The 15,228-nt window shown below is 40.9% G+C and overlaps 1 protein-coding gene across 1 annotated transcript in view; it reads left to right on the top strand.

Moving 5' to 3' along the window:
- Nucleotides 1–315: 315 nt before the first annotated feature.
- Nucleotides 316–15,228, top strand: part of GPR149 (G protein-coupled receptor 149) — a 28,366-nt gene continuing 13,453 nt past the window's right edge. Inside the window, exons 1-3 of the mRNA XM_074590038.1 lie at nt 316–1,284; nt 2,323–2,515; nt 5,457–5,917. Coding sequence (XP_074446139.1) covers nt 316–1,284; nt 2,323–2,515; nt 5,457–5,917 — 1,623 coding nt within the window. The remainder of the gene's footprint in view (nt 1,285–2,322; nt 2,516–5,456; nt 5,918–15,228) is intronic.

The following is a 15,228-nucleotide window of genomic DNA, read 5'->3' as shown; positions in this document are numbered from 1 at the left end:
TTGCCTGATTATCTGTCAAAAGTGAATGACATGTTATTACCTGAAGAGCCTAAATTAACCATCTTCCAGTACTGAATGGATTATGAAGAATTGGATTTTTTTCAGCACCTTTGATACTTCATTGTTGCTTGATTTTTCGAGAGCACGAGTTGTTCTGTTTATCAAGGGTGCTTTCACCTGAATATTTCTTCATCAGATGCCACAAAAGTCTAGGAAAACAAAGAAACTTGTGATGTGGAGCTAACAGTTCTGGTTTCAGCTAGTGAAAACTTGCAGAGTCAGTGAGAAGGCAAAGAAAAAAATTTGTCAAGGACAATGTCGGTAACGCCTAGTAATTTGTCACTCAATGGGACGAGCTTCTTCAGTGAAAATCATAGCATTATGGATAAGCCTAGTGAGCAGAGAACTTTGAATGTCTTTCTTTTCTGCTTGACTTTTATCACTGCATTCACAGCTCTTCTGGGCAGCATTTATTCACTAGTTTCCCTGCTTAAAATGCAAAACAAAACCACAGTTTCGATGATTGTGACCTCTTTGTCAATAGATGATTTGATCAGCATTGTGCCAGTGATTATTTTCATGCTAACCCAGTGGTCTAGTAGTGTCCTCCCCCAGCCTCTGTGCACCACCTCAGCGCTTATATATTTATTCCAGGGCATTTCTAGCAACCTGAAAGGGTCTCTTATAGTTTCTTACAACTTCTACACCATCAACAAAACTGAGACAATGAGCTGCAGCACTTCCAAGCGACGAGTGAGCATGGTACGGGCCATTTTCACCATCTGGATTTTCAGTTTGCTGATCTGCATTTTGCCTCTCTGTGGCTGGGGCAAGTACATCCCTACCTCCTGGGGTTGCTTCACTGACTGTGCCAGTTCCTACATCTTGTTTTTATTTATTGTCTACTCACTGTGCTTTTGCCTCCTTACAGTGCTCTCTGTTCCTCTAACTTACCAGCTGTTGTGCTCAGATGAGCAACAGCTATTACACATTGATTACCAGGAAATCTCTCGAGGCTACATCACCCCTGGGACACCTGCAGGCTGCAGTACTGCTACCCCATCTCTGTCACCGGTGGACCCTGTGGATAAAATCCTGAAGCATTTCCAAAACGCATGTCCAAGCTCGGAGGCAGTTTTTAGGAAAGGTGTGGCTGAGAGCGGTGCACTCGAGCCTGGTTGCATGAAGAGCGTACAGAGCAGGAGCTTCATGGTGGGCTTTGCCCAGAAACGATTCTCGCTGATTCTTGCATTGACAAAAGTCATTCTCTGGCTTCCAATGATGGTAAATTGTTAGATTGCTTTACTTTGTAATGTTTACTTACATTTAAATGGAGTGTGAGATGGTGTGCCATGTATTGAAACAGATGAACTGTAGCCATTGCAATCGTTCCTTATAGTGTAGTTTGTGCTGGCAAAAGTCCTTTTGAGCAGGTCTGTGTCACTACTGAATTTAACTGGCTTTCAGCAGATTTGGCAGAGCCTGATTCATCAGTGTGTTGCTCTATCATCACATCATTTGTATCTCCTGAATACAGGGATGAATAAGGTCCACCCTTTTGTATTGCCAGCTCTGTGACAAGCATTGCTTCAGCATTAAGGGGTCTGTGAATTGTACTAAACTCGCTCTTCTGCCCCTCCTCACAGCTGTGAGTCACGTCCTTTGCCAGACTGGTTAAAAAATAGGAGTTTGTTAGAAAAATTAGGTTTGCTTGCATCTTTGTAATCTCTATAGCATTGGGGTGATGGGGTGGGTGGGATGGCATGCTGTCCGTGTGCATGCACTGGTATATTTGGGAACAGGTACATTCATGTATAATTAGAAAGGAGTCTGTTGAGAACAGGGAACATGAGTCTGGGGCAGTGTTACGCCTGTCCCCGGGGTGTGTATAGGCTCAGTATCTGAGCTTCTCTCAAGGGAAAGAGGGCATTACAGAACATCTGCAGCGCAGTCCTGTGTGGTGCTAAGTTCTCTCTCCTGTTCTCCATCTGGAGTTGGGGTTCCTCCATACCGTGCAGGAGAGACTGAGCTCGCAGTCTCTTCTGAGTTGCTTGGACTGTGAGTTGCTTGTTTTAATAGTGCTCAGGCATCTATATTAAGCTTAAGCAAGGGTTTTTCTGAGAAATGCAGAACGAGGAGGAGAGCCTCTGTCAGTGTGTTTTCTCCACTCTCTGTTAGAAACAAAATTGTTAGGCTCAGCAAACATTAATGACAACCTGTGTCTTCTGGTTGTGTCATATTCACAGTGAGATGTTCTGTTTATTCCTGGAAATATCTCATGTGCCTGAAGCGATTTAAATTTCAAAATGCTCTGCCTTTCAGATACAAATGGTTGTCCAGCACATCACTGGTTTTCAAAACCTTTCATTTGAGATACTTAGCTTCCTGCTGACTTTGCTGTCTGCCGCAGTCACCCCAGTATTTGTCCTGTCAGAACACTGGATCCACCTGCCCTGTGGCTGCATCATTAATTGCAGGAGGAATTCGTATGCAGTGTCTTCAGAAGAACTCAAAAGTAAGTATGGAAGGGTGACACGCAGCTGGAATGTATCTTGTAGTAAAGAGCATAGGGAGTTAGTTAACAGTGTGTTGTACTCCTTGAAATCATTTACCCGAGTTACATAGACATTATTCAGAGCAACATGTGAGACTCACAACATTCATGCGAGACAGCTGGATGGAAATAGTGGATGCTGAGGCTGAGAAGCTTGGCTGAATTTACCAGGTCACTGTTAGATCTTTTAATAGAGTCTGATGGACTCTGAATCCTAGTTTCCTCCCTGGGAAAGATGTATATACCAAATCTGACTTCTACTAATCAAATACATGAAACATGCTAAACACATTCAATGTTGTGGGGGAAAAAACATGCTAATTGCGAGCAAATTATAAGAAGGAGAGGAGCTATTGTTGGTACACCTGCGCTGTAGCTACTAAGCAGAAACCACAGTGACACCAATAAGCAAATAGCAAAGGATGTGATTTATGGGCAGGGCCTGTATCTCACTGTGTTCATGCTGCTTGTTAAAAGCTCAGGAACTCCTAGACAGTTTTTGCCTAAAAATATTTCCCTGCATGTTTATAAAGTTTACCTTGGTGTAACAGAGGATGCCAGACGTTCACTGGTAACCTTCTTACAATCTTCTAAAGCCCTGGTTTTCTCTGGGCCTCCATGTAGAACTAGCTGGAGGAATCCCTGCACACTGACTGTCACAGCATACCTTCTGCAGTAACATGACTTTTGTTCTTCTCATAAAGAACTTGATCATGTGGTAATAGTCAGAGAAATAGAAGACAAAGAAATACAGCTGTCGCTCCATCAACTTTTCTCTAGTGAAAAACACATTTAGGCTTCTGTGAACATGAATAACATTGTCATGTTTGTGGCTAAAAGACTGCATAAGGCTTCCCTGAAAATTTCCTGGCTACAGTTACTTATGAAATGCCTCAGTCTCCACGGTTCACGTATCTGCACAGAGGGACTGCATTTTGAATTACAGATGAAAATATGTTTACAGTATTATTCTGAGACAAGTATGTCTATTGAAGCTTACTATACCTACTAATGTAAATTCAGTATCTTGATTAGTGATTAATTTCTGGGCAAACTGAAAATGTACAAACTTTAAAAAATTTAGCTGTTCAACAGTAGATAATTATGGAAAGTCTGAAGGATAGAAATCTGCCACAGGACTTAAATACATCTGTAGCTGTTAGATCTCTGTTAACGTATAGTAAATGTGTTCTGGTAAAAATACCAGTACAGAAGCCTACAAGGAGGGAAGATAGAGCAATAACTGATTTTTTTATTTATGTTCATAATTATTATCAAGAATATCTTAACATAAAAGTAGTTTTTATTTCCTATTTATAATTCTGCCGTTATATTAGTGTATAAAAATGATAGATTTATGCATTAATCTTTCAGAAGTGAGAGTTGCAGTGCTGGTTTGTCCCTTGAGGCCTTGTCCAAGGGGAATTGAAAATGCTGGCAAGTTTTATTTAGAAAGTTAGAATTGCAATGGAATGGCATGGAATGGAATGGCATGGAATGGAATGGCATGGAATGAATGGAATGGAATGGAATGGAATGGAATAGAATAGAATAGAATAGAATAGAATAGAATGGAATGGAATGGAATGGAATGGAATGGAATGGAGTGGTTCACTTGGAAGGGACCTACAAGGATCATCTAGTCCAACCACAAAAGTCATGAGTTAAGTACTTCTGAGGATCTGGGTGTTTCACATTCTCTGGAGTGAAAGTCCTCTGACATCAGTGGATGGATCCCTGACATTCACTGCATGTTTAGGGAGAAAGCAAGCTCCTGAATCTTAGAGAAAAGCCATTCTCATTCATGGCTTTCACTTACTTTGAACACCTTCTCCAAATGCAGAACAGCTTGTGCTGCAACTGATGCTGTTTTAACTGCTTTCCCAGATAGGATGACTGCAGCTCATCAAGAAGGCAGTTTATTTCAGATGTATTCGGAGATAAATGTACAACAGATGGAAAAGTAGCAATTATAAAATTATTTAAAATAAATCTGTCACTTTTAGATATTTGTACTAAAGGCTATTCTCAAGTTTTAATGCAATGACTGCTAAGGTCAGAATTTCACTAACAATTAAATATGATCTAGTCAGCACAAAAAACGTTGAGTAGAAATAGAGGTTGTATAAATGTATCCCCATACCTTTTGTTTTATAATTTAGCATGAAAGGTTTGGTGAGAAGATGATTTCATTAGTTAAATAAAAGGTACTTCTTTATTTACTACATCATGTAAGATGAAAAAGGGGAGGATGGAGAATCTCAGGTAATTTCTATTAGAAAGGAGGAAGAATGAAAGGGTATAAATAATAGAGTTTTTATTTAATTGTTCAATTACTGTGTAAGATTAGTTGGAGCACTGAATTTAGAACAGAGAATATATGAAAATTTCATTGTGTAAATACTTTGAATATTTATTTTTTATTGTAAAATTCTGGGGGTTTTGCTTGATTATTGATATTGAAGGTTAGTTATTGATTAACAGTAATATTTTATCGTGTTGTACAATTTTACAATTTTTCACCTTTAGGAATAAGCTGAAACAGGCTCTGAAAAAAAAGAGTATTACAAAATCTAAGTATTTTCTTCTTGTGTGTATCCCATAAAACATCATATATCATGTGGTTTTGAAAATAGCAGATAATCTACCAGTTTCTGGGAATCCATTAACTTTGGAATGTGTAATTTCTGAATTTGTTAAGAAGGCAGTATAATAGCATACTATCTGAGAAGTCTTTCTTCTCAACAATTCATTCTTTTTATGCATAGAAAATTGCCTGTTTCTAGCAGTAGTTAAATAATTTATTCCATGTTTTAGAATGTCATTTTCATTGTGTATGTAATCTCATTTTTCTTCTTGGTTTTGACTCTTCTAATATGGCTTTCCTTTCCTTTCTGCTTAGCCAAACGTAGGGCTTTCGAATTCAACCTGTCATTCCAACAAGGCTATGGAATCTACAAAATATCCCATGAAAACCACCACCACCACCACGGTGGCGATGATAAATCTACGTCCTATCACAACCTGGTGAGCTACGACTGCGGTAACTCCAAAGAACCTCGGCGAGGAAGCGCCGATCGGCCCGTCGCTGGGGAGGCGGCGTTCAGCACCACGGCCCTGCCGGACAGCTCCCGGGACGCCCCGCAGGGACCCCAGGCCCGGGCGGAGCCTGGCCAGGAGAGCAGCAGCGACCGCCTCCTTCCTGACAAACTGGGGGCCTTTAGCAGAGAAGAGGTCAGAAATTTTGATAAGTCGACTTTTTTTGAAGGACCAGAAAGGAGATTGTCTCACGAGGAAAGTCATAAACCGGAACTCACAGACTGGGAATGGTGCAGGAGTAAATCAGAGAGGACCCCTCGGCAGGTAAAATATGAATTTGCCCTTATTTTTTTCTGATAATAAGCTAAGAGTAATTTTTACTTACATTGAAGTTACTATTAGTCCTATTGGTGGTATAGTTACTTTTAGTAAAAATCATACTTAACATTGTCTATTTTAGTAACCTCACACCTATTGCAGATTCTGATCCAGCAACAATTTCTCGCTTGTCTTCTTAATCATAGGAATTATCATTATTATTATTATTGTTGTTGTTGTTATTATTATTACTACTACTACTGCTACTACTATTACTATTATTATTGTTATTATTTTGTGTGCACCTGCATCATCTGTATAAGGTAAGAATTCATCATGAATTGTGTTAATTCATCTTAATGAATAGGAATTTTCTCTCCAAAAGATTACATTTTCAAGAGTATTTCAAAGCCTCTGGTGACTTTTTTTGTTATCCTTACATTTTGGGTAGGCGAACAAAGAGAAATGCAAAACCAAACATGAACGGTAAGTCCATGGATAAATGCAGATTTCAATCTGGGCACAAAGATTCCTATTAGATTCAAACAAAAAGATTCCAAATATTATATAGTTCATCCCTTTCCTTTAGATTGTGGACAGTTATTGGGAAGAAGAAACCCTGAGAAACTTACTAGTTTTCAGGAGCTCTGAGAGAAAAGTGAAGGTGGAGTCTTAATACATCAGCACTTGAAATTGAAGAGCTTGTTAAAGGTGTCTGTAACCTCACCTTGTGTAGTTCTTTGCACAGAAGTTCTGATTCTGCTCTCTCACATTTGCTGTGCGCTGTACTGAATCCAAGAGAGCTTTTCACAGCTTGGGAGAAGAGGAATGTCAAAACCCATAGCCTTTAAGGACATGCTGTCTAAAATTAATAGACTGAGCTCCAATCTTGCTATGTGACTCTTTCACCTAAAGGTGTCTCCTGTTGAATGTACCACCATTGCTGCAGAAGTTGGGGTTTGCTTTCAGTTATGAGATTGCAGGATTATGGTCTGTTCCAAGTGCAGAGTCTTCATTTGCCTGTTCCTTGCCGTGCTGATAGAGGCATATCAAGAACAGCAGGATCACTGATTTCCTCAGCTTGGAGGTGTTTTGGTTCTGCTATAACAAACCTTGTTGTTAGTGCCCATACTGGGAGGGTCTTCACTGACTTCTGACTAGAGTTGGGTTCAACACTAAAGAAGAGCTGTGAGGGAGAATTGCCCAAAACTGCCATTTGTAGAATGGCAGACTGAAATTGGATTCAGCAAAAGGACAGCTATTACAGTATGTGAGAACATGGGCTTAAAGGAGAACTGCCAAGCTTTATTTTCTGTAATCAGTGTTTGTTTAAGCAGAAAAATGTCACAACAGCTACTGCAGGTTGAATGCTCTTAATGAAAGAAGGGAAAGATTGTTAGCTGTTCCTTGTCAACTGCCTGTTGAGCGGGCAATGAGTATTAGGATTTTTTGTCTCCTAAAAATTCATGATTATGAACCAAAGGCGAAACACTGCCATGAGGCACCAGGTGAGCCCGCAGTGTGACATCTGTAGTGGAAATAGGAATGAGCAATAGCTGTTTATCCCTGTGGAATTTACGTGATGCTTTCATCACATACGGGACTCTACAAAGCATCTCAGAGTGGCCTGAGGAATAAAAAAGAGATAACACTGTATCGTGCAGTTACCTGCTACTTCTGTGTGCACCTTTCCCACGCTATGGCATTTGTGCTTCAGCACACAGTACTGGTCTGCATAAACAGTGTATGTAATGGTCCTCTGGCAGCATAGATATATATCCATTTTCAAGATAAACCAGGGCAGTTCTGTGTACATATAAGTACGGTTTTCATTTTTGATATGTGACACAGTCAAAGGTTCCCACTGTTGCTGTAAATTGACTCTGAGACAACTTAAAATGTCAATTCTGGCTGCTCACCTTTGGAAGTTTCCCTTGGTGGAATCCAAAAGAAGACAGTATCGGCTTTCAATTTACTATACACGAACAACCAGGAAACACATGCAAAAGAATTAAAACAAAGAACACTGAAGTATTTTTAAAAATATTTTATTGCTATTTGAGTAATAAATAGTAATACTATTTGAATTTGAATTTTCATTTTATTTTATTAAATTTCAGGAGCTTTTGTAGTATGTAGCAAAATCACTGCTTTTTTTCTGCTATATTTGCACAGTGAAAAGTTCATATTGGCCATAGGAAAAGCATATCTTCATTTTTTTTCTAGAATTGTCACATTGAGAGAAAACAAGACTGTGTATCTATCTTGTGAGGAATGAACAAAAACTTAAGTGAAAACTTAAATGCTCAGAAGGATGATTTTATATTTGGGGAAAGCTGTTTCTTGTGTGATGTGGAAGCAGTTATTCTTCCCCTGTCCTTCAGTGGTCACACAAAGTAAAGTATCAGTTGCCTGTCAAAAGGGTTTAAGTGTCTCCCCTGAAAGAAGCAGAAGTCACTGTAAATCTGAGAAACACTTTTCCAGATGATGTAGTTGCATGTTTATGCCCTATTCAAGAACAACAGAAGATAGTCAATAATTTTACTGGAAGGCTTAGTTTTTCCCAAGCTATCTCGACAATGTTTGGAAGGGCAAGCTTGCATTCAGGAAGTTGAACTTTAAGGTCTGAGTGAGCGGAAAGGGCTTGACCTTGCCTGGGTTTTGAGAACCCTGTCTTCTGGAAGAAGTGTTTACTGTGCTAGGTGAGACTGTCATGCTTTTGTAGCATTTCCTGCAGAACTGTGGCTTCTGTTAATCTTTCCAGTGTGTCACTTCAGTGAACTCCACAGTCGGTACAGTCTCTCCTTGTTTATTTGAATTCTGATACCTGCTGATGCCTAGAACACCAGTCCTTCCTCCCAGCGCAAAACCAAGGTGATGCAGGAGGCAGGAGTTTGGGGCACAATGACGTCAGAAGCCAAAGCCAGTCTGCCTGGCCGAAGGTTAACTAAACTCTGAGGGTTTGAGTGTGCACTGTGGAATTCAGTAGATTTTTGCCATTACATTTGTTGGGAGTCGGGCAGGAGGCTGTGTGAAGTCCACAAGACAGGCGCTGCAGAAGGCTTTAGGTTGGAAAGGATCTCTGAAAGTCACCTAATCCAAACTCCTGCTCCAAGCAGGGCTGACTTCAAAGCTAGATCAACTTGCTTTAGACCTTTGGTACATACATTGGTAAGATGTATAAGAGATGTTTTATATCTAAATAAGGGAATCCCTTCTCCCTCTGATAAACACAAGTTTATGATTTGAGTCAAAGTAGGAATTTGTTTGATAATTCAGATTTAATTGATAATCCCTTCATGAAAAAGCAAATGTTCATTTCTGGTGCAGTGTGCATTGATGAACAACTATGTTTCTGGGCGAAAGTAAATGATGACTCAACCTGGTTTTAATCTACTAGTTCTTGCTAACCCCTTGTTTGCCACGTATAGTTTCGTTAATAAAGTCAGTATATCGCTAGGTTCATCATTAACTGTGGCTCCCTTTGCAGTAGTTTCCAGATGGTGTTTGAAAAAATTTTTTTAAAAATTCCTTTCCTGTGACTGCCATTTCAAATTGCTAGACCTGTGACTTCCATTACAGCAGGTATGAGCATCTCTTGTGAAGCAGCTGGCAGTGACTTCATGTGGATGGCTTTATTTGCTCTGGGGCTTTATATGTCACTTTTGGACATACTTCTTCACTACTTGCATTACAAGGAATCCCAATTCATTCTTTTCTGACATTTTCCAAGTTATAACACAGTGTGCAGTTGCCAGGCATTAAGGCTCCTATGGTCTAAAAGTTCAAGGCTTCTAAGTTACAGATCTCAGTGTTTCTGACATTCAGCATGAGCTTCCAGAGCTTCACAGCACTGACATTTGCTTTGCTGCTGAAAAAGGGCAGAATATAGAATTCCGGCAAGCATTGTAAAAATAACTTTAATGCATTTCTCAGGGGTATGTTGGATGAAAGATCAATTTGGGCCAAAGTTGAAAGCCACCCCTTTTATTTGTTCTGTCTGGAAGTCCCTAAGTATCTGAGAAAAGTCACTTTCTCCTCATCACTCTCCATTTCTCACCTTTGTTAAAAAAGGAGTCTTTCCCTAGCATTTATTGGCCATGTACTTCTGCTTAATTTGTCAATTAAGCTAGTCAACTGGGAAGAAGGTAAGAAACCTTACAAAGAAATCGATGATTATCCTAATAGGATAAAAGTTCTTCATCTTCAGTACTTTCAGACTATAAATGCTTGATCATAGAAATAAATATAGATGTTCTTATTACAGTAATTCCAGCTTTCTTTTCAATAAGCAGAACTTGTAATAACTTACAGTAGGAGGACGAGTAGCAATTATACATGGGTTTTCAGTTCAGCTGTTAAGTGATGTGATAAATGTATCCTTACATGCTGAATTTCCACATAGCGAAGGGCATAGATGCTTGGCATGAGAACTTGAGAAAAACACAACCATAGTCCTTCTGCACATACTTGTTGAAAAGTGGACAGTGAGTTGTCTTACAGAAAATTAGAATGCACTTTTCTCACATTAAAATTCTTTTATCATTTCTGTTGTTTCTGGTTTGAAAGCTTTTGAAATTAAGAGGTTCCACGATAGCCCTGAGAGCAGCCAGGTCAGGGTGCTCCATTTCTCTGGTGCTGTTATTGGGGTTCCCCCTCCTGTTGTTGTGCCTCTGGGCTCCTTTCTGTTGGCGAAGAGGGTCTGTTACTCACACAATCAAGCAATTTGCAGTTCTGCAGCAAAATGGAGAGCATCGCAGTAACCAAATCTAGAAAATACCATGCCAATTGAACTTACAGTTGGGAGAACTACAGTGAACTTCAGCCAGGTATTTAAGAAATCATTGTGAGAGTTGCTGCTGCTGAATGAGTAATACAATGTGCATTGCTGCAGCTGATGGGTGTCCCCTGTGGAATAAAACCTGCTTTGCCAAGTGCGATAACACAGAACATTTAAGGGCCAAAAAGGTGCAATAGTCTCATGCTGATCTCCAAGCAGTATCTAGCCAGGCACGCAGATTTTTCACAGAGGACAAGTATTTCTTACCAGCAGAACAAGTAAACCCTTTCCAATATAATCCTACCCTTTCCACCAGTGCATCAGCATTAATTTTGCTATGCAGATGAAGCACCAGTAACTGCCTCAGTCTTTGCCTGGTGCTGGCCATGGCATTTTCCTGTACTGGGCAGGTCATCAGAACTGAGCTGGGTGTCACCACCTTCCTAAGGGCCTGTTGTCATGCCTTTTATTAATCCTTCTCATAGACACTTTGCAGATTGAACAGGAGAGGAGAGAGAAAAGGGAGATGAGGTGTAGTGTGCAAATAAAAGCAGGCTCGAACAAGCATTGTTTCATGAAAGAATAATTGCCCAAAGTTTCCCTGAGAAAGCTCAGGAAGAAAAGAAGTGACATACCGGAGAACAGTCCGCTCTCAGCGTGCTGGGGCCCAGAAGCAAACCCAGCTCATATCCTGCTCAGGGTACTTGTGGCAGCAGTTTTATCCTTTACAAGGTGACCTACTACTTCAGCCTTCCAAATGGCGCAAGTTCCCCGGGACACAACCTGGCTTGAGGAAGCTGTTGACACAAGTGGCAGTGACAAGAATCAGAGCGTGCTGTGCAGAATGGTCTGATCGCCCTGGGTATTGGGGGGATGGGTATGAGGGGAAAGGAAAGGCAAGGAGGGCTTCTCCCACGAAAGAGAGCGTATCCATGCTCGTGTTTTGTTTGAGGGACCTGCCTGAAACACACAGACATGTCACTGTAAGTTATTTAAAAAAGCCATGAAATCATTAAAAGGTAATCTGTTAACTTGAAATAAATTCTGCGTTCTCTGTAGACCCTGTTATTTAGTATTGCTTATGTAAGGAAACATAATTAGGATGTATACTTCTGCCACAGGTCACCTTAAGGCCATGTCGATTTCCAGAGTTCATAGCAGCGAGTGAGAATTTTGCTGGCACTGATATATAAAATTGATGTTGTTTAAAGACATTTTTGTGTGTGTGTGCACGCGTGTTGATTTATATTGAGCTGGTCAATTAGTTATCCTATTTTTGCAGGTAACTGTAATGATCTGGAGGTAGAAACTGATAACATTAAAATGATGATGCCACTGAGGAGATGCAGTGCAGCTGTGTTCCATGCAGTGTGCTTGGTCAGCACATTGTTTCTGGGAGGGCAGCAGGGATTGCACCAGCTCTCCATTGCCTTGCAAGTTGTGTTACTAGAGAACTGATGACAGGATCTTGCAGCCATTAGTTTTGTGCATCTGTTTACTCAGAACTGGAGTGAAAAGAGAGAAAAATAGGATGGGCAAGAGAAAGTTCAGTCACGTGTGTGAATGTAGTTTAGAGTGAAAGGGCTTTATGTCTGCTCTGACAAAAACCACTCTCCAAAGCTATTGAAATAGTGCTGGTCAAGTGTAAAAAATTCGAGAAAGATCCATCTTTTTTCAGGCTTCTTTTTTCAGCCTTCTTTTTTGTGGAGTGTCTAATTTACTCCATACCATTATTTGTTTATTTATTTATTAGTGTTCACTAATTTATTCCAGTTCCTCACCCAGTCTGATGCTATTAGCCAGTTGTAGTGACTGTACAAAGGCTGCTCTCCAATCTTTCAACAGATCACACAAAAAAAGTTACTGCAAGGGCAGGGTATGAAGCATTCAGTTTTTCATTTCCAGAAACATCCAAACATGCAGACTGTGTTTTCCCTGCTACTTACCAACAAAACCTCTGATTATTTTGCAATGCATCTGTTACAAGCTTTGCCTCTACTGGCAGTACTTTAAAGTTCTCTGCAGTTTTTTGTAAGCTGCCATCAAAAAGAATTGACCTAATCTCATGGAATTTAGTTGGTCCCTTGCCTGATCATAGATACTGTTTCTCTCACTGGTAGTTGATCTTAATTCTGGTCTTAAAAAAAACCTTAGGAGTTGAGTACTTGAGGAGTTGAGGGGTTGTACCCCTCCCTGCAGCTTTATGCTGCTGACAATATACTGGTTTCTTCTGAAACCCAGATGCAAACTCTGTGAGGTACTACAGCTGGAGATCTAGGCTCATGGAACTGCGGTGTCTCCAATACTTTCCCTCCACAAGAGAGGAAAATGACATGTGAAGTAGTAGGCACTCTGCAGTGCCCATATCTCTTTTCTGCTCATTAATCTGCTGGCTCCCATGCTGGGAGTGCCCAGAGGGAGGAACCCCAGGCTGAACTGGAGATGGGAGTCTGCTTGCCCGGCCAGTACTGAATCCTCTTGAGAATATGGAGGGAAAGTGGAATTTAGCTCTGTCCTGCACATCATCTGGATAAACTCTACTGAGCTTCCCACAAGTCAAGGTGGGACAAAATACACATGTAACCCAGCAATACTACAGGCTGCTGCTGGCTGCAATCTCCGGTCACAGCGCAGTTATAATATCCAGCAAAACTAAAGCTTGATATGGCTCTGAATGACAGCAGATCCTTGGTCTGCCAGTTGCCTGGTTAGGGACAGTTTTGTCTCTGCTTTCTGAAAGGAGCCCAACACCAAAACCACAAAAAGCCAGTAGAGATGCAATGTTTGGATGTTACTTTTTTTGTTGTGTGGGCTGGCAGTCCATTGGGTGGAGCAGGAAGAAACATCTGATGAGATGAGGTTGAGCCGGGGGCAGACTTTGGGAGTTTCCCTGCCAGGACTTCAGTTGGACAGCTGGAACTGGGATGGGGATGGGGTGGGGGGCTGAGGGGGCTGGCAGAACCTTTCTTTGCAATAGGAGAGAGGACACGTAGAAGAGGAGGTTCTTAGAAAGAAAGGGAAGATGCAGCTGCTCTCCAGGCTACTGCAGTAAATCCATCCGTGAACCTTTTTTATAAAGAACCTCTTTTATAATGTATCTATACTATATTGCAGTTCTAAAGAAATGCAACAATTTCCTTGGCTTGCATTTGGCCTTTGTTTTAGTTTTCTTTTATTTTCATAGCCAGAGCATGATACATTGCTCCACTGTAGAAGTACTGCAAGTGGCAGTGCATTTGTTTCAGCAGAACAAAACCTGATGGCAGCTGAAGGGAGACATCACAACATGGCTCCCTGTGACTGAGAAGCAAGTGGAAGGAGCAGCATGGCATAATAAGTGACCTTCCTGCATGTCAGTATATGAAGAGGTGAAAAATGTCATTATCTATTCCACCCCTCCCCCCAAGCTCCTTCCTACTGTGTCATGTCCACTATTTTCTTTCTTTCTTCAGCACTTTCCAGTAAATTTACTCATCCCTTTCACCTAAAAGCTGTGGTTTTGCCTCTGTTTCAACCCAGGGAAAATGAGTGGAAAAATAAGCTTCCATAAATCTTGTCTAGCTGCAAAGCTAGGACATGGCAGTGGCTGCGCTGATGAAATGGAGGCAGAGGTGGGAATACTGCGTGCAGTGCTGTGTACTAAATTGTAGTGTTTACAGGCAAAAATATCCTCTTGGGCTGCATCCTGAGGGTAGGGACATAGCTGTGTTTTTCCCATTAACGCTAATGGAAGTCAAGAGACTGAACCACACACCATGCCCTGGAAATGTGCCCCCTTAATGTTTCTGTCTTACAATGCCGTCTTGTACGTTTTCTCCCAGTTCTGCTTCTGTAGCAGGAGGTGTTTAGAGGTGTTAAATGGTTATAGTCATCATGCTGATGGTCATATGCGATATTTTCTCATTTGTAAAGAAATGTTAAATTTCCTATTTTGCTACCCCCAAACTTACAGTGTATGTTGGGCAGATTGGCCCAGTGTGTATACCACTTCTTCATAGTAAAAAAACCCTCTGAGGCAAGGGACTTGCTGAGATCTTACTGCCTTTTGTGTGATGATTTCCATCTCACTTGAAGGCGGTTTGCACTGCTCAGTAAGGGTAGGGATCCAGTGAGAGGCTTTGCATCTCTGATGCAAAATTAACAGAGTAAGGAATTAGGACTGCTAGGCTCCTCTGAGTGTAAGGTCAGGTACAACTGGAAATCGTGTCTCGTGTTCGTATGACCAAACCTCTCATCTGCACTGTGATTAAGAATTAAAATGTGAAAACCTGTGTGCTTGGCTAAAACCTGGTCAGCCACCTTGCCAGAAGATTATTAGTTTCAGCTGAATGGAAACTGGGCAGCATTGAGGACTGTGGTTTGAAATTTAAACCCATGCAACTGGATCCTTGTGAATATGACTTTGTCTTTGCAGATTTTAAAGTTATCTGATTTGCACAGTGAGATAAAGGTATAAAGATTTCATAGTTAAACACACAATCCTGGAATTACTGTAGAGGTGGTCCTCATTGACAACCTCTTCACACACTGTACGAGG

This window comes from Larus michahellis, chromosome 6 (genome assembly GCF_964199755.1).
Source record: "Larus michahellis chromosome 6, bLarMic1.1, whole genome shotgun sequence".
Lineage (NCBI taxonomy): Eukaryota > Metazoa > Chordata > Aves > Charadriiformes > Laridae > Larus > Larus michahellis.
This window is presented reverse-complemented; position numbering and strand designations above follow the sequence as displayed.